Below are 21,014 nucleotides of genomic sequence, written 5' to 3' on the forward strand. Positions count from 1 at the left end.
AACTACTGCTTGGGAAGTTTGTTTTTGAAAAACAAAGAAAAATGCCAAGCAGGACTCAGACAATACGGTGAGCGATTGGAATTTGCCTGAGTGTATAGAGGAGCAGTGGCAGTCGCACTAGCAACTCACTGTAAGTTTAGCTATGCCCTCAAGACACACAGAAATGTCTAAATTGGGCAGGATATTCTTAGTCAGGGGAGCAGTGGCCTTAACCTATGTCGTCCTTTCTTTCATTTCTGAGATCTGTAATGTTGCGTATTTCATTATAAAAACAGAAGTACAAATCACAGATTTCATAGTCAAAACCTGGGCTGGAGCAACTCATCACGCATGGACATGCAAAACTTGACAGGACTGCCTAGCCTGACATGGCAGATCGGTGAACTATACGCCTTACTTTCTATGAACCCTGTAGTCTTTTCTCTGCTTTAATACAGACAGAAGATGTTCTTCTGCTAAATATATTTTAGACAATTAATTCACACAGGGAAAATATATTTTAGCCCGGAGCTGTTTCTCAGATCCCCGTTACCCTCACAGGGAATAGTCCATGCGGTCCACTTTAGCTCATGTTCTGAGAAAGACACACGTAGCAGTGAGTAAGTCCAAAATAGTCTTTTTTTCAAAAGTTACTCTTCGTTTCAACATTGTTTAAAGATTTCCATATGAGCACATAACTTCCACAGCCAAGCCAACACGTGTTTCGCGGTTGCTCGCTTCTTCAGGGCTTCCAATAATATTCATCAAGTTAGTCCTTCAGTTCTTCAAAAAAAATTTCAACACGTGATCATCATCTGAAATATTCTCGGCAATGCCCAATTGCGTTGTAAAATTCATCTGTTTGTTTTTAAATTCTTTCCTGGCATCGATTCTCACAATGGCATCACTTCTGAGGTGGCGCCTACTGTTTTACAACACAATTGAGGCAAGCTAACTTGATGAATATTATTGAAAGCCCTGAAGAAGCGAGCAACTCGCAAAACACGTGTGGCCTGGCTGTGGAAGTTATGTGCCTACATGCAAATCTTTGAACAGTGTTGAAATGAAGAGTAATGTGAAAAAAAAGACAATTCATGGACTTACTGCTACTTGCGTTCTTCTCAGAATATGTTTTAGACTATGATCTCCTTCTGATATAGTTGCAACAGAGGGGAAAGCACTCCACCACAAGCCTAACACATTTTAGAATAATTTTCCCCTGCCTTGAAGTATTTTTGTCACTGTACGATCAACTACTATGTATTTCCATTCTGAGAATATACCTAGGCTTTGAACTTTGATTGAATATGGTAAACAAATCCAAAACGTTGTCTTTTGTATCTTCTTTTCCCTCGTCAAATATAATCAACCTCAGTAATATTGCTCATGCTCAAATCCACTGGTTTGGCTTTAAGCCTGTTGTATATTTCAGGAAATGGAAAATGTCGAAGAACACCCCTTTAGTATTTGCATACTAAAAAAGTGGAAGTTGCTGACCTAGCAAATTATAGACAGCAACGGCCAACCTGTTTTTTTCTAATTCTGTCCTGGCATGCATCTCCATAAACGCTATAACGCGGTTTAGAATTCTAAAACAAGGATAAGTCCTTTTGCATTGACAAAGCTCTATTGTTTTTTTGCCAGAACAAGGAGAGCAAAAGGTGTCAACTACGTGGTTACACCAGCTTGCGTCTTTAGGAATGCATTTCATTGAGGCCCCACTAGAGACCTCAGGTAAAGTGAATGGATCATTATGAAAACGTTGAGGAAAAATGATATGCAATCTCATGTAATTTAAATATTTTAACAAATAAACAAAGAAAATTCACAACCAGACAGCTTCAAAATTTGTTCTACAAAACATCAGGCCCTCATTACGAATGACCATATATATGAAATATAATGTGTGATATGTGCGGTAACAGGAGTAAGAAGTTTGGCTTATAACACCGCGCTCCCATTGTTCTCTCCCAATACATTACAAAAGTTCAACCTTGCCAAAATGTATTGGGTGAAAAATGCCCAATTTTATGGAGAATGCGACTTTGGTGAACCAAAATCTACATGTCATTCCACTTTTACAGACACAAACTCTTACCTGGATTTTGTTATCAGACCCGATAAATTCAGACCCAGCAGAATAAGATTTTGTCAGGTCCAATAAGTATCGGCCCAAACACTGGGCCACTCGTAATAAAGGCCTAATCCGTAATAATGGGTTATTGCTCATCATATTCTGTTTCTGCATATATATCATATGACTGTGGAAAGAGGCCACGCCTAGACCCAGGAGACTAATTTATCATATGCTGACTAAAATTAATGAATTAATATGATTGATCTTCGTTCCAAAGGCCTCCTCTCCCACACAATTATCTGAGCTGTTCTACATATACTGTTTCGAGATCAGCACACCTGTGTGAAGCTTCTGTGACACAGTTTTACACAATATCAACTAAAACCTGATATACAGCCAGGTGATAATGGAAAGGGAGTAAGATTCTTTAAGGAAGCGCTAATTCCGGAGGGGAATCCACTGGTAAACTTCCTCCCCGATAGGCATAGATCAGTAAAGAAAATTTCACCAGTGAATTCTCCTCAGGAATTAGTTCTTCCTATCCATCAAAAACGTAGGGGCATATCAACAAGTAGTGATTATTATCACTAAACTAGCTTAGCACGTTTTTCAATATCGCCGTGTATTGCTGGTTGACATCGCCATGTCAGTGGCGTATTAGCAACGCTTAGCGCACAGGCAATGTAATTTCCAGCAATACACGGCGAGAATGGGCTTTAGCGTTTGAAATAAGGCGAAGATTTCACAGCGCTACTGAAATGCTTGCTGATAGGGGAGTGTGGACTTAACCAGGCAATCCACCTCCCATTATCAGTATAGCTAAGTCGATTTGAAAGGAGACGTTAAATTACAGCGATAACCGCGGTTAGCGTGGTTTTTTATATCGCTTCATGGATCTGCTGCAGGGTTGTGAATATCGCAAAACCGTGGACGCCAGTATTTACATGGAGTTATGGGCAGGAACGCCCACTTTGCATGTCAATAGCAATGTTCATCGCTGACATGCAAAGTGGGGGAAAAAAAGCAGCTAACTCAAGGAAACTCGAGTTAGTGAGTCCTTGTAAATAGTGACTTACTGGAATCACCGCTTTTCCGGCGCTATGTGCCGGAAAAGCGGCGATATGTTTGTTGATAATATGCCCCGTAGGATTTTCCCTTAACACCCATTTCTAAAGAAATCACGTAAAGCTCTTATAATCAGCTGAGTTTCCATGCATGACGAAGATTCAAAGTGGTGTAAAGTAGGAAGGACAATATCTGTGACTTGATAACCGACACTTCAAGCACAGGCAGTGGGGGCAGACAGTTTACATGAAAATGGTTAGGTCTTTAGTCTCAGGTGGCATGCAATGGACCAACATTTGTGTAATGTAATATAAGGAATTGTTGGCCTGTTGCTCATTCACTATTCATGATGTCATCTTTTGATTCTTTGGTTGTATGGAATTATGAGATGATGAGAATGTATTTAAGTGAAAATTGGATGAAGCAAAACAAGGACGCTTACTCTACAAAACAACCGATTAGAAATTTTTTTCAGGAACTGTATTGCAAAACAACACAAATGCACAACTGGTTGTACTGAAAGCCACGCTGAACTTTATAGTTGAAAATGAAACACATACATAATGGATATATAGATAATTGTGTAGTTCTCAACTACATGCATTGGTATATAGTGATAATATATGATAACAGATATTAAAGAACACACAAACCCATATCATAACATGCATAGCTAGACAAAAACACAACATTCGACAATCACGGAGGAAATGGAAACTTGTAGGCTTCTGAAATAATGCTGTTGGAGATGCTAGTTTGTGAAGGCTGATTAAATCTCTTTCAATGCCGTTGCCTCTGTCACGTGAGGTATGGGCATGATGAAGATTTTATTTGCTCCAACAATAAATTGGATGCTTTTTAAAGAGGCTTTGGTGTAGGCGGAACAGTGATTGTATGTGAAAGTTGTCTTCATCCATTCTTAACCATCCTTCTATAAACGGCGAATCACGTGAATTTCTCAGTGGTTGAAGTGTAAAAATCAAGCCCCTAAAATCTCAGTCCGCTATACCTGTAGGATGAATTTTCATCTTTGCATAGGAAGTATGCTGTGCTAACTGCCAACTTTTCATAACCCCCTGGAATTGAATTTCATTGTTGGAGCTGCCAGCCAAGCCCTTTCCTTTGAATGGTAACATTCAATCCTGATGGAATCCTCAAGGCTTTGATTTAGATGTGTTTGCCTTAGTTGGATAAAAAAAAAAGTCTGGGACTTCCACCATTATTTTAACCTCATTTTGTCATAACTCCCTGCTGTATAAATCCACAAAAACACTTACTACATTTTTCTATCCCTCATTCACAATCTAATGATGTTGCTGTGAGATACATCTCCCTCAAACTAGGTGATAGGGAGGTGCCATTTAGTTTAAAAAGTAGACATTCAAGATCCATATTTACTCGTGAACACCATCTCATGATATTGTCATCGATCCTTCCTTTAGACAAAAAAATACAGAGTGAATCGCAATTATATTCATGAGAGCCAAGGGGAACGCAAAGGAGACACTGTCTTTCGTCAAACAGCCAGACCCGACTACAATGCAATCAAGGGCATCAATTGATCGGGAACATTTATTCCCACTCAATTTATATAAATACCGGTATCCAAGATGCCATCCTATTGCATGTGACCTTGTGTGTGCAGTGTGCATGGTGCTAAGGCACAATTCCCAAGTTCATATAGGAGTGTGCAAGCAAATGGGACATGAGCTCATCAACATTTGTTTCAGGAGCAAAAACACTGCTTCATCAGCATTTTGTATCAGAGTGATGCCCATTGTTTGTGACAGAAGAACACTGATCTGCAACTACATGGAGTACTTTGGTCTTTCCAGGGAGTTTTAGTTTATGCTGAGAAGTTGTCAGGGATGAAAGGAATTTGAAGTTATTCACCCCTGACATTACATATTTATTTCATGTTAATGGATCTTTATCCAGCGGAGGGATGAAATATTGGTCTCCAAGAAGATGAAAGATAGCTATAGTGGGCACCATGCATCTCCATTTTTGTCATGTTTCTTTGGTTTGAAGGACCCAAAAGACACTGGAATGAGACCTCATGTGCTAATAAACAGAATAAACAGATAGTCAAACAGTATTATAGATCAAGGAAGCCTATGTGTTCCAGGGGTAACTAAATATGTTTGTTTTCCAAAAAGTCCAGCTAGCCATATTTATGGATGTATGAGAATTGAATGGATGGAGATCATTTTAACATCTAGCAAAGAATGCCAGTCATTTGTGTCTATGCTTAGTCTTCACACCGCATTCTCCAAAGAAAACAAAGACATTTGCAAAGCTCCAGCAATGTTAAACTATAGCTTGCCTCATCAACACCACTACCACACTGGATGAGTAGGACGTTCTTTAATCTGTCACGAAGGTGCACTAATTATAGCTCAGGTAAAACTTATAGGTTGTCAAAATCACCGGTTTATGCTCAACTTCTAAAAAAAAATTCTGAACACACACTAAACACAATATTCACCCTCTATCTTGTAACCACCTCAAGCTCCCACCTCCCCTCACACCAACATACAGCAGTGGCTTTTGAATTCCCAAACCTACTGCAGGCTCAAGAGCCATTTCCACATCATAGTTCGCCAACTCTCCCGAGTGATTCCTGTTTCTTGCTCAACTTCCCAGCACTGTAACCTCTTGATTGAAACGATGTATGCACGCTTGCTTTTGTTACAGTGTAATGGAAGTCGTGTTTCTCTGGTTAGGGTAGACAATGGGCAGATTCAACCAATTATAAACCAAAGTTCTCCATAATGCAACCACAGATCAGGCCAGATTCCTTTGTGGAGATGTACTGAACATCTCTGGTAGGCCCAGATGAAACCTGTGAAAGCACCAAGTAGGCTTACCTCATCAGGTGCTTCAGCTCTGCTCTGTGGGCCTCAACAGTGAACCTTAGGGCATATGCAGTCCTTACCTTCTCCACCAAGACTGCCGGGAAAAGTGTGAGACAGTATTCAGGCAGTCAAAATTATGCACATAGCCACACACAGGGCACTGGGAGGTACTAGAAACTGGTCCAATGTCAGCCAGCAGTTGAAAGCTGGGATGGAATGAGTGCCAAATATGGAATTAACCTGCCCTTCAATATCAACCTTTGCAGAAACGTTGTCCCTCTTTTACCATCCAATATAAAAGCACCTGACTCTGGCTCTGTACACATCCACTCCTCTCAAGGCTCCGTGCTTTCCACAATTACTTAGCTTGAAATCATTTTTTTGTTGAAAGGTTCAATTTCCAAAAATATATATATCTGTAAGTTTTATTTACCCGATGGTTCACATATAGTTAGCGATGGTCATTGTTGATGGTGACAATCAAGTGTTTTGTTTCCAAGTTATGCTATCCTCAGAAGATGAAGCCACCTGATATTATCATCCAAAAATGTAGATTTACTCTGGTGGGCAAAGAAACGGAGACGTGGTCTATGTCCTCAAACGGCCTGCCTCAAAACAATTACTGTGATGATCTAAAAGTGCTTATTTCAAACTTTATATTTTTACGTTACAAATTTCGCTTGAGTTTCGAGGATTGAACCTGATGAGCTTTGGACAACAGAATATGTTGTCTATCTTTCTTTACAAATTTCTGAAATTGAGAATAATGCAGCTCTCCTTTTTGGAGGCTGTTGGGATGCTATGAACTGTCCTATTGCAAAAGTGTACACCTTGCTGATCTACACAGAATCCATTGGTCAAGTAGGTAGACAGGTTTAGATTGTGAGAAATAGTATGCTATTCTCTCTCTTTTTTCTTCAATTGGTTTCATTTCTAAGGTAAGTGGATGAACATCTTAGAATCAAACACGGATATGTGAGGTGTTTGATCCGTGAGGATTTATCAAAATGTTTGGATAGAATGAAGTCCCTTTCGTGGCACAAATTAAATTCATGCAAAAGAAGAATTATTGAACAGCTGAAGGGAACACTACATTACAGGTTGAAATTTAGAACACCCCTCAGATGGAATGATACATTTAGAGTATTTTGTGTGGAGCAGTCATACTTGTATCATTCATTCCTGAGTGTAGGAAAAAATATGTTTAATGCTCCAGTCCGTAATTAACTATGATCAATGAGATTATGCCATCCTAACAGAGCAAAATGGCAACCTGGACATTGGAACGTACTGCCTCTCTGATGGCAAATTAATGACATTACCAGCATGTCTAATGAGTTGCAATTCGCAATGCTCTTATCCCGAACGGTACAAAAGGGGGTGGTGATGGACGGAGCATCTGAACCAATCAAACACCCACACCCAGTCAAAAGATCTGAGTTTGATCCATCACCGTTATCCCGAACAGTGTCAGCACAATAGGGGACAGGGCAGAGGCAACAGTCGTACTTTGCTCCGGAAGTAACAGTGCACTTTCAACAACAGGACCACGCCCTCGCTGAGTGAGATTATGAGTGGCCGGGCATGGACTCAGAGACCCGCATATGGATTTTCCGCCAAGACATATGCTCGATATAACGCAACGTAATGAGGCCAACACACACTGTTCTTAAATTCAGAACCCCACAACTGCTGTTGCGCGAGGTGTCATGTAGTCTACGTAGTAGTGTATTATTACAATATTCTGAAAAAAACGAAATGATAACAGCAACGGTCATCCAGAGTCTGGTGAATGAAAGGTGTCAGGTTTTGGGGGCGGGAGCCTGTGATTTGGTGCAACAACCTGCATTTACATATACACAAAGGGTGAGTCTCGGCAGAGGAAATTCATTTTACATGCAATCAACCTTGTCATAACTAGATTTTACTGTCACCTCAATCCAATCTTTACAACCGAGAAACAATTTCATCGCATTTTGTACACATTTTGGGTGGGATCTGAGCCATAAATAGGATGTTTTTCATTTTTTTAGGAAATACATGATTAAAACTGCTATTTATTTTACAGAATAAACGTAGGACGGAGAAAGGAATTCTACATTTCAGCACACAACACACAATAGTGACACATACTGTTGGGTCCCAAGGGACAGTGCATAAGTGAGGGCTGCACATGGCCTTCTGGGGGGTGCCAAAGGTATCATGCCTTAGCAGTTATGGTAGTTTATACGGGTAGCAAAAGTGCACAAGAGAAATGTGTTGCTCACTGACCATGTTGTTTAGAAAATGCTGCTTTCATTTAATTGAGAACATTCTGAAGAACTGACCCCTTGAAATGTAGGCAAAACGGCATGTTTCTCTGTCACACTGTAGCAGGGGGTACGCCTTGTCACATAAGCTCTCTATGTCTTTTTGCGGTTATGTACGAAACAATATACTTAAAAAGCAATAATGAGGCTATTGGGGTGTGTAATGCCATTGACACTGTTTGCACATTCAAGCTATATGCCAGTTTCACCACAAAAAGTGCAGATATATGAGGATGGCCTGAATTTCACATTCAAAAGCATTACATTCACCATGATTCTTGCCCAAACCCATCTCAGTAGGGCCAGAACAAGTTGCACTGTTTGGGCCAGTTCAGATTGACTGATCAGACTGTCCGAAACAAGGAACACTTCATTACTCAGACTTTTCATGTTGCACCTGTTTGGCCACCCCATTGCCTGGGCATGGGTTTCTGCAACTAGGGAGAGGCACACTAGCCAAGGGTAGCCCAGAGAGTTGGTGAAACGGCCAAAGGAGCGAGGACTGGCCCTCATTCCCCTTATCACCTTGGCTGCTTGAGATATTCCCCTGCTGTGCTGAAGATCAATAGAAACGGTTGCGGTCATGACGAGCTCAGCTCGTCATCAGCACACGAGCACTGTGCTGCATGACCAGCTGAGCTTGTCATGAGCATGGAAGGAGTTATAGTCTGTGGGTCAGATTAAGTACATTCACCCACTATTGATCATGTGTGTAGGGCAAAGCGTATTCCAGCCAGGTCAAAGTGTAATTCTGCCACCAAGGGACCATCACAGCCTATGACAGCGCCCCCTGCTGACCAGCTCATCATCATATACATGGCGGGTGTCAAGTCTCATATACTATAAGTGCATTATAGCCTATGGCACTTGTAATATGATGGATGGGATATCTGTCGTGTTTTATCAGAGTATGTCATCTTCCAAAACCCTAAAAAGGTCCATAGGTTTCCTGTACGTCTAGGAGCAGGGCACTGGGGAACAGACATTGAAGCAGAGGAGCCCATTTCAAGAAACAGCAGCTTTCACAGCCAGCATATGCTATTGCTTGCAGATTCATTAAATAAAGGGACATTTGTAGGATCTGCTGGAATTTGAACTTTATGAATATTCTGATCACTGAGCGCAGGCACAGCCGTATTCCTAATCTCTCACTGGTGGAGAGGACAGTCAGAAACATTGGTTTGAGAGGGCAATAACTCTGGGTAATACGAAGCAACTTTGCAAAGGTTCATTGTAAAAAAAACAATTTCTCCCCATATATTTCCCAACAGGGAATTTTAAGGCCACAGTGATGCACAGCATTTCATAAGCAGATGGAGAACACATTTTCAAAACAACATGGCTCAAGCGTTAGCAACATCTTATCACTTCGGTGTATTTAAGGCTAAAGCTGCTGAGGAAGGACATGTTGGCCTGTGGAAACAGTAAACAGGAAGCCCTGTATGACCCCAGGGACGCCATGCACAGCCCGACCATTTGGCTACTCGATGAGCTCCAAATAAAGGTCCGACCGCAGGAATCTGGGCAGCGAGTCTTTCTCCATCAGGGCGTGAATCTTCTTCTGTGCCAGGTCGAAGCTGGTGGGTGATGGCTCCACCAGGTTCTTCAGTGTAACAGCCTTAGTGAAATGGTCAATGTTAACCTGCAAGCAATGACAACAATTGGAGTTTAATGTTCATTGTAAGTGATGGATATATTTGTAATTCTTAATTTATACAGGTAATAGGCACAACAGTCAATTCTGGGGCCCAGGACTTATTATTTATCACCTGACCACAAACAAGAGAGGAAGGAAAGAAAGATAAATGGAGGAGGGAGAGTAAAGCTGAAAAATGCAACAAAGCAAGCAAGAATGAATGAAAAACAACCTACAGGAGTAAGATAAAGAGACAGAAAGTGTTGATTAATGTAAGAAAGCGGAATTAGATTGAATTGAGACTAGACAAGCTTGATGTTTGAACTAGCACTTTCTGATTGGCTGAAGCAATACAGCAGCCAGGGAAAACCTACCACTCCTGTCAGGATCGGGTGATTACACACACTGTATAACCTGCGCTCACCCTTGGGCAGCTTGGCACTGAGCAGTCAGGCTTACCACAGAGGCAATGTGCAAAACACTCACAATAAATACCTTGAGCTTTAGAAAAGAGACTTCACATATGATGTATGTGAATACTGTTTATCAACACCAGATGAACATAATTCTCAACACCAGATGAACATCATGCATTTTTTATCATAACTCACATTTGGAATTATTACTAGCAGTACTAGGCTCAACCATGTTTGAATGACATTAGCAATATACACACTTGGGAAAAAATCCTATTCTACACCATCCCCCAGCACCCTTAAGCAGTGTCACACGTTGTCCACTCCAGGCCCACCCTAGCAATTCTTATAATTCAATGCTACATAGTTAGAGGGTGCAGCCTGGGTTACAACAATATTGAAAATATGTACATACACAGAATTATACCACTTTTTAGCAGCACCGTAGACAAAGGCCGCGGAAGGAAACCCAATGTCATATGAAATGCTCTTCTGGCAAGAAATCAACATATCAGGCAAACTGCTGCCAACCAGTGTTGTGAATCTCGGGCGGTTCACCAACTGTCACTTTCACACAATCTCACTCTGCACCGATATGCGGTGCAACGGATATCAGGCAAATCCGTATGAAACAAGGTCACGCACATTAGCACTCGGTACCCTAATGCGATGCAGCTGATACCCAGCAGCTCACTTGACTACACGCTTCAGACCCCGTGGCCCAGAGCCTCCCTCCACCATCTAACTCACCCTGACTATCCACTTCACGGCTGAAGTCGCTCTTAGTCAGGTTTCCAGGGAACCAGGTGGCAGTAGAAAGCAAGGTAAATCGGGAGGAAGATGACAAAAGGGAGTTGGGGTGCCACTTGAGAAGTCCACCCACAGGATACAGAACAGACACAGCCTGAGGGCAATAGTCAGTTATACCAAAGTGTTCCTCAAGGGCCTTTTGGCACAAGCCCAGTTCTGCAAATCAGATGGGGGTCAAGCAGTCTCTTAACCCACTTCGGATCATTCTCAGAAGTGTTCTTCTAGCCCAGTCAATCACTCTCACCACCCAGGCCCGAGCTGGGCAATACTACCTGGCAACAAAATGCAGTCGGGGAAGGCCGGGTGAGGAGAAGGCAGTTGGTCTGCTGTGCTGAGGATCAAAAAGGGAACAATCAATGAATGGGAAATGCAGCAGGGGGTGCCTCTCGGAAGGAGGAAACACCCCATGAGGTACACATTGATCCGAGTTGCACCCAGGAAATCCGGGCGCCACATCTGGCGCATAATGATATGGGTTGCACCAGACCATTCTGGTCCAACACAATGAAGAGTTGTAAATTCTGCTCTTCCCTGGAAATGAGACTCTACATCCGGTACACCTCGATATTGGCTGCCCCAGACAATTCTGGTCACACACACACAACGAGGAGTTGCAAATTTCATACCTCCATGGAAATGAGGCATAATGCCTGGTGCACGTGGATATTGGTTGCACAGTCCCGATCACACACAAATGCGCAAGTTCAGCAATGCCTCGAGACGTAGAATGAGGCACTACTATGGTTATTCCCCCACCTCCGAGGGTCGCAAACTGTGAATGGGACATTGCACGCAATGAGCATACAGTCGGCGTGTCACACAAGAGAGATGCAACTGCAATCGGTGAATCCACTCAGCACCAACAAGACGCTTATGCTTGCCAAGGTTCCCACAATGTGGGGGGCCGGATCTATGATGTTACAACGCGTTATTTTACAACGCGTTCCGTTACAACGCAGATTTTACAACGCGGGATCCATTACAACGGATGTCATTACAATGCATGGCATTACATCGCAGGTGCTATTACAACGCATGGCATTACATCGTAAATATAGGTAAGTTGACTTTTTTTTAAAAATGTTATTTAGTTTATTGTAATTACATTTTTTTAAATAATTTAATTAAAAGACATTTAAAAATTGTCATTAATTTAATTTAATAAAATAATATCTATTTAATAAATGTAAATATAATAAAAATTGTAATTAATTTAATTAAAAAATGTAATTAATGTAAAATAATTAATTTAATTTATTAAATATATTTCATTTAATTTAAAAATGGTAAATATAATTTAATTATCCCTAAAGCCAAACCCTGCCCTAAAACCTAAAAACACCCCTGTACCCCAAAACCCAAACCTTGTCCTAAAACCTAAAAACACCCCTGTACCCCAAAACCCAAACCTTGTCCTGAAACCTAAAAACACCCCTGTACCCCAAAACCCAAACCCTGCCCTGAAACCTAAAAACACCCCTGTACCCCAAAACCCAAACCCTGCCCTGAAACCTAAAAACACCCCTGTACCCCAAAACCCAAACCCTACCCTGAAACCTAAAAACACCCCTGTACCCCAAAACCCAAACCCTGCCCTGAAACCTAAAAACACCCCTGTACCCCAAAACCCAAACCCTGCCCTGAAACCTAAAAACACCCCTGTACCCCAAAACCCAAACCCTGCCCTGAAACCTAAAAACACCCCTGTACCCCAAAACCCAAACCCTACCCTGAAACCTAAAAACACCCCTGTACCCCAAAACCCAAACCCTGCCCTGAAACCTAAAAACACCCCTGTACCCCAAAACCCAAACCCTGCCCTGAAACCTAAAAACACCCCTGTACCCCAAAACCCAAACCCTACCTTGAAACCTAAAAACACCCTGTACCCCCAAACACCTATACATATACTCCTATACTCATATTTATTTAAAAAATTACTTAAAATAATAAATATTAATTTATAATACTTAAAATAATAAATATTAATTTATAATATTTAAAAACATAAATAAATATTTTTATTTATTTTTATTTATAATTAATATTAATTAAATCATTTATATAATATTAAATAAAATTTAAATAAATTATATACTTACCAATACTTACGATGTAATGGTATGCGTTGTAATAGTATCTGCGATGTAATGCCATGCATTGTAATGCCATGCGTTGTAATGGATCCTGCGTTGTAATAGCTGCGTTGTAACAGCATTACGACGTAAAAGTTGCGTTGTAAGTGATACATACCGGGGGGCCACATGCCTTAGATAGGGTCAGGACTTCGGGCTCCACACAAAGGAATCTGGTCTCCAAGCAGAGTTCTTAGTTTCACAGCCACGCCGTGCAACCAGTTGGATGCGAAATGGGCACTTGAGAGAGCACCGCTCTTCAGGTGTCACAGGTAGATGGTGCCAGATCTTTGATGTCCCTGCGACTCCCGCAAGAACAGAGGGCAACCTCACCTAGCCCTTGGAGAGTACACTTCAGGATGCCATACACGAGCTGGGAGGTGGTCCAGGCCAGCCATTATTCAGGAGGGGCATGTGATCCCTTTCAATGGCATGAATCCTCCTTGTGCACAACAGAGTCCTGTGGTAGTGTGCACTATGTAGTTCCAGGTTCTCCAGTCCCATGTCCTCACAAGCATATCTCACTGCAGTATGGCACCAGTAGTTATACTGGAGTGTGCCTTCGAAGATCGGGATGATTCAAATGGTCTCCCCTTGAACCACAGATGTCTCCTCTAAGTTCTGTCTGCTATGAGGCCGTTGAATGCATGATCTGGCTCCGGAGGCCAAGTGTTAAAACCTCCTCCTACAATCTCTGCAGCCAGGTCCACAAATGCCAGAGGTCTATAATTCCAACTGAATGCCCAGTGTTTTATAGCTAGGGAATGCCCAGATGTCCTCCCCCAAACTCCAGTATGGACTGGAGTCAAGCATCAAGGCACAGAGAGAGCTTTGGAGCTATGTTCTAATAGTGACATTTCTATGTGAATTAGGACAAAGCCACCTTGACCACTGGCAAGGGGTTGTTGCAGTGAATCCAATGATGGGAAAGATCATGAGGCTGCTCCACTGCAATCCACCATTGCAGCCTGAAGTAATTTGACCCATCTCCCAATATTAGCCAATAGGAAGCACAAACCTTATAGGCAGTGAAAACACACATGGTATTCTTTACTACCATGTGCCTGCCCTGTCTTTCACCTACCACTCACTTCTCCCCTTAAGACGTACCTTCGGGGTACTTGGGTGGTAGCGAAAGGTCCTCTCAGGATTGCAAGGGACTTAAAGAGGGCAGTATGAGTAGATGCGCAATTGTGCACTCCGGCCTACAATGGCAGGCTGGGCACGTGTTCAGGGACAACATTGGTGCAAAGCGCACACCAGACTGTAATAGCAGGCTGGGCATATATTTAGAGATACCATTGGTGCATGTGCACACGCAAGCCTCGAATGGCAGGCCAAACACATATTTAGAACACCCTTGGTGCTGACAGCACACCAGCCTGTAATGGCTGGGCAATTTTTTGAATCACAAATGGTGCAAGTGTGCACACCAGTCTGGATGGCAGGCTGGACTTATACTTAGAAACAAAATTGGTTCAAGTGTGCACACCAGCCTGCAAAGGCCGATGGAACACGTAGTTAGAGACAACGCCAGCCCGCAATGGCAGGCTAGACCCATGTTTGGAAACACCATCTGTGCAAATGCGCACACCAGCCTACACTAGCAGGGCTAGATCGTGGTTTTAAGACATTATAGATGCCACTTCACACAATGGCCTGCAGTGAATGGTGGGAAAGATGGTTTACAATCACCATAGGTGCAAGTGTGCACACGCCAGATGGCCATGGCAGACCTGACCTATGCTTTGGAACCCTCAGGTGAACACCACCTCCTGTCATGTGTAGGAAGGGCATACGCACTTTCACATTGCACTTACAGTGGGAAAGTGCCCCAGGGCCCTAACAAGAGAATGAGCCACAGCTGGGAAGGGTTCGATGGGGAGAGCTGACCCCCTAGGTAGGATAAACCCACACACCTGTCCAGGTAGGGATTCGTCCCTACCTGGACAGTGCGCACACAGATGTACCTACCAGGACACACACCTACCCCAGTTTGGTGGTAAGAAAAGGCCCCCTCAGGGTTGACTACAGAGGGAGGCCGGCTAACCTGAGCATGAGACATTTTTGACAGGCTATTCAGGTGGGTGGCACAATCCGTGCAGCGTCCCCCTGTTAGCCATTTTGCACCCACCATGGGTATCTGGGGTACCTTCTTACAGGGCACTCAAAGGTACAACACCTAACCCAATCAAGTAAGCACCCTGTCCTGACGAGTAGAAAGGGTGCATGCCTTTTTTAGCTGCAGTAAAGTGGTAAAGTCTCGAGAGTCCTAAGGGCAAGAAAAGAGAGTTGACAAAACCAGGAGGACAAACATCAAAATGTTTCAAGGAAATCCCCTTAAACAGGGCCATGTCCAACACCTGCTATTCAGCAACTCTGGTGGTCGCCAGCAGGCGCCTAAGTAAAACTTTGGGCGCCTCCACTTATTTGTTCACAAATGAAGCACTGGATTTCATCTGGATTTTAGTCTGAGCAAATGAGCAATTGCAGAGTGTGTTAGTGTGGTCTAAGAATAACCCAATGAAAGTTGTGGTAAATCACAGAAAATCTTACCGAATGCAGGTTTTTTTTTTACTTTTGGCTCTATGTAGTATGTGCTAAGCAGGTAAATTGAAGTAAATGCTCCTGGTTACACAGAAACGGCAATTAAATTCATTAAACAATATGAACAGAAATATTCAGTTCTACGATGCAATTGGAGGCTGATGAAATGTTCTCTAAAGCAGCTCAGTATTTATCCCAAGCCAATATATGCAACTAGATCACGCAGAAACCCATTGCCAGTGCTTAACTGGAATTTTCAACTATTTCCCCAGAGGTTACAGAAAAACCTTTCATCCAGAGGTGCATCTGTCATTGATGCTGCGGGTCCAGTGACCCCCGAAGGCCCTAGGTGCTCAGGACCTAGTCCCCTACTTTCAGCTGCCTTGTTCCCAACCAGGAAGGGAGTGTCTACTTTCCTTGCCACATCACTGCATTCATTTAGTCTGTGTGGAAGGCATTATTTCCATTGTATGCATGTAGTTGTAAATGAGGTTCTTCTGAAAATCAAAAACATAGCAAAAATTTAATTTTTCAAATGATTTTTACTAGGATGTGCTAGCTCTAAGCGAGAAACCAGAACTCAATGTCACATTGCGAATGGTATGTTGGCACACTGTTCTTTTTGTCTTGCATAGTGGATTGTTTGCTTTGTGCACTTAGTGGCCAACGCCTTTAAGTGTGTCCAGTTTATAAATATGACAGACTTTAAAGAGCTCCCAGGTGCCTTGACCAGGAAGTAATCTGCGTTGCAGGAAGAAATCTCCGAGCTTCCGGCTTCAGAGGCCTCCAAAACAATCGGACACTGCTTAGAAGCTTTATGTATCCCTGGTGGGATATCGAGGAATGTCACACACATATTGCATGTCAAGCGTGTCATTGCAGTGAGAGGGCCTATCACTGGTAAAAGTTTGTGCTGGGAAAAGGACAACAAGGGAATTACTGATGTGCAGGTTTATTTTGATCTGCATTCACTCACAGAGGTCTCACACGTGTTGTAAATTCCAGTCAAACTAGCCGATTGAATTATTTTATATGAAGAAATGTAGTCATTTTATAATGTAATAAATTAATATTAGCATGCTAAATTGCCAACTTTGTTGGCTGCTTTTGTAAAAATCGGTAATATTCCCATGATCCAAGGCATATTGCTGAAGTCATTATTTTGATTGATCACTTATTCATCCTTCTCTTGTGCACCAGCTCCAATGCTAAATTTGTAAACGAGTAATTTCCAGGATCCAAAGGTTCTCTAAAAAGCCCGTAGAAGCTCTGGCTAATATCGGGTGTGACAAATACCAAAGCTGCATAGCCTTGATTCCACCCTATGGGGTATATTATCAAGGGGGTTTATCTCCGCTTTTTTGGCTTTAAAAGCCAAGAAAGCGGAGATAAAATTATCTCCTATTACCAAGCTGTCGCTAACACCAGTTAGTGACAGCTAATAGGAGATAGCGACCATCTTGGGCCCCACTTTGCATGTCAGTGATATTTATCACTAATGACATGCAAAGTGGGCGTGCCAAGATGTTAGCGACTGGAAACAGTCGCTAACATCGCTATCTCCTATTACCAACTTTTGGAGATATTCGCGCTAAGCGCGAATATCTCCAAAATCTAACACCTGCCCTGAGCAGTTCCTCACCATGTTATCCAATGGGAGGTGGATAACATGGCTAAGAGCATTTGCTCGATAATGCATGAATATCTCTGACTTTTCAGCGATATTCATGCATTGCGGCCGTTTTTTATCGCATTTGCGATAAACCTTGCTAATAGCAAGGTTTATCTGCGATAAAAATCGCCGATGTGCGGCGATAATTTTTGTCTCTAAACAAGTTAGAGACAAAAATTATCGCTAGTTGTTGGTAATATGCCCCTATGTCTCTTACATCAATGACCATACACTCCCCGACTCTTTATCTCAATTTTCGAAGATTTGTTTTCAGTCCTACTTTGTTTCTTTGTCACTCTTTTTACACCGTTTTACTTCCTTCTTCTTTCCTGATTTTATGTTTTTGTCTCACTTGCTCAGGGTCTGATTAGGGAAATAAGTGTTGTCCCCCAAAAATGTGTGCAGGTGGTCCTCACCTGCAACCACTGGCTTAAATTAAGTATTGGTCAGCTGACAGTACCACTCTCGTTTCGTTTATTTGATAGTTCGAGACTTCACTGTCATCATAAAAAAAAATGCATAAGCAATATGTAAAAACAAGATTAAAATTTGTTTCTAAGATTAGCATAGAGTGGGCAGAAAAACAGCAAGTCACATTCCTTTTCTTGCACAGCTTTACAGTAGAAACAATGGTCAGATCCTCGTTTCTGCTTCCCCCAGTTAGCAGTAAAAGATGCTACTGGCAGGGCCGCCTACCGACATTGGAGGAAGAGGGAGCGGGTATGCATCGGGTGGATGAAATACCAGTTGCACTCTGAGTTATCCATGTTGAAAACATGAGTCGGAGTTTCTATTCTGAGAGAGTGGCATGGGTTTCAGGGGCAGGGGAGGCTGGTGTCAGTCTGAGGGAGCCATCCATGTGACCCCACATGCCTTAGGAGGGTTTCACTCAGGCCTAAGCTTTGTTTGTGTCTAAAGACCCTGCACAAGTACCTTCTGATTTTTCGAGCTGGATTTTCCAGCCAGGAAATGTTGTCTCAGGGTTCCTGGAACCAGAAAATGGAGGTAAGGAACACCAATCTAGTTGTGGTCAGGTGAAGCACCGTCTCCCACCTGTAGACACTAACCTGCCTGAACGCTGTCCAAATTTGGCAGTCCAAACATGTCTGACCTGCTCACGAATGCCTTCAACTCCAAATCTTCCTAATGGACTATAGCCTCCCATGAGAAGCAGCAACCAGTAGATATAAAACTTTCAATCATATGCAGACTGCTTATATCACCCAGGATGTTACAATCACAATGTATGCCACACAAATTATACAGGATGTCAGTTGCTTCAGCAAAACAAACCTCTCATGCTTCCCTCCTAGACAACCATCATAGTTGTCTTTGGCCGTGTCACACCCACAGGCAATGTCCTGGGCTTTGCAGAAAAAAATAAAATGTGAGGGAATGGGCGGTATTTTTATTTAGGGAAGGTGGCAACCCTAGAGAGGCATCACAAAACTAGACGCCTCACCTTGCTGCACTGTGTAGTGTTGGGGCCCTAGGCCCACATGGTGGAAGGAATGAGACACAGGACACCAGTTAGGGGATAGCAGATCTGGCCTCGAGCACGTGCGCTCGGGTGCTTTTATTAACAGCGTCACCTGACCCAGTGACGTCTGTGGTGGGTGGGTGTTTAGTGTAGGGTTACACATGAAACAACTAGACTGTGTCCTAGCAGGACACTACATTCCTCCCAAACTTTAATGAAAGGAAAAACTAATGTCCAACCTGCAAGAAAACAGAACAATAACATTTGATAGCCCCAACAGATCTTCTTCAGGCAATCAGCTGGGAGAATGTTGAAAGTTCCAGGACTACAAAGTCAGTCAGATGAGCTTCACCTCGGCGGTGTACTTCAGATCATCCTTGTCTTGCTGTGTGGACGCTTATATACAGTGTTCGTCACTTGGAGCATTGGGAGCAGAATGGGTGTGACCCTTGAGGGTCTCACAGGTGTTCCTAGTCCAGTGGATGACAACGCTTGTTGGTTGTAGGAGACGACTATGGCACGAGAGGTCTTTCTTTGGATTTGCTGATCTTGATGCCTTCACATCTCCGTCAGGCCAAGTAACTTCCGACTTGCCTTTCTTGCCAGACTCCTCTCTCACTGGAGCCTCGAAGACTGGCCTCTCCTGCTTGGACTCTTCTCTCACTAGAGACGCTGGGAGGACCCTCTTGCCGGACACGATGGGACCGGGTGGGCCGTGCGGGCTTCGCATGAGCCACGCAAAGGCGTCGCTGCCGAACTGCCAACAGACTCACCGCCAAGTCTCTCATGATGTCCTCGGGGGTGTTGATGTCATCCGCCAGGATGGTCTTGCCGTTAGGACATGGGTTCAGTGTCTTCAACAGACCGTTTCTCGGTGCCAGGTGTTTACCTGGGGCCTTCATGCTTCCTGTTGCCTGTCGTGGAGCTGCCGCTGCTGCACCTCTCCCATCCGGATTCCTCTCTCACAGGACATGCGGCCGAGGCCCTTGTCTCCTGGACTGCCACATGATCGCGTGGGCTGTGCGGGTCGCTGCGGAACTTCGGACATGGCCACAGTCGAGTCTTGTGTAGTCCACAAGGGTGGATTGTCTAGTGCTCGGGTATGCTCTGCTTCGGCAAGCTTCAGGTTCACGGGGCACCCATGCAGTTCTTCAGTGGTTGGTCTCCTCGAATGCAGGTTGTAGGGATTACTGGGATCCACACGGATGTTGCGATGTTCCTTGGCCAGCACCGATGTTCCTATGTGCTGACTGTTGCGATGCTCCTTGGACAGCACCGATGTTCCTGTGTGCTGTGGTTCTCTCTCCTCCTCTGTGGAGTGTTGTTGTGTTACTCCATTCTTCCTCTTCGTTCACTTCCTCGACGCGGTCCGGTCTTCTTTCCTGCTTACTCATGCTAACCAGGTTTCTCCATGTAGCGGGCCCTCTACATGTCGTCTCCTTGGTCTTGTCCATGTGGTAGGACACTGTCTTCATTTGGCTTGGTGACTAGACCTGTCGTCGTATCTTCCTGTCCCTTCTTCCTTTTCTTTATGGCGTCGCGCCCTTCCTTTCCATGTTCCTTCTTGCGACGTGGTCTGGTCCTCTTGCTGTCGTTGGCCTTCCCGACCAGTCTTCCCCAGGCGGCGTGCACTCCACCTGTTTCTTTCTGGTTTGGGCATAGCTCTCCAGCATGGTGCTCTTCTCTTCTCTGACTGGACCAGTTGTCGCGATCTTCTCTGTTGCTGCTTTTCTTTCCTTGGTGACCAGACTGGGTGGTCGGTTTTCATCTTGGGCATGAGTTGTCATGCTGTGCTATTTACTTTGTGGTCGCTATTCACCGTCACGGCATTTTGGCGTTGGCGCGCTTTGTCTGCGCGGAGGAGGGTTGCGTCACCGCTCCTGGTGCATGCCGCCATGCGTGCTGACGATGGCGTTCTGGTTGCTGTGAGACATCGCTGTCTCCCTTGGGGACTTTTGTACTCTGTCCCGTGGCGTTGGCGTGTCGCTTTGCAGCGTCACTCTGGCGCTCCTGGCACGTTCCGGCGCAGT

General features: G+C 43.6%; 1 protein-coding gene across 1 annotated transcript in view; it reads right to left on the reverse strand.

Moving 5' to 3' along the window:
* Positions 1-3,632: 3,632 nt before the first annotated feature.
* The window catches only part of LOC144755305 (regulator of G-protein signaling 5-like), a 281,940-nt gene continuing 264,558 nt past the window's right edge, over positions 3,633-21,014 (reverse strand). Inside the window, exon 5 of the mRNA XM_078644104.1 lies at positions 3,633-9,930. Coding sequence (XP_078500230.1) covers positions 9,769-9,930 — 162 coding nt within the window. The 3' untranslated portion in view covers positions 3,633-9,768. The remainder of the gene's footprint in view (positions 9,931-21,014) is intronic.

The sequence above is a fragment of the Lissotriton helveticus genome, chromosome 1_1 (genome assembly GCF_964261635.1).
Source record: "Lissotriton helveticus chromosome 1_1, aLisHel1.1, whole genome shotgun sequence".
Taxonomy (NCBI): Eukaryota; Metazoa; Chordata; class Amphibia; order Caudata; family Salamandridae; genus Lissotriton; species Lissotriton helveticus.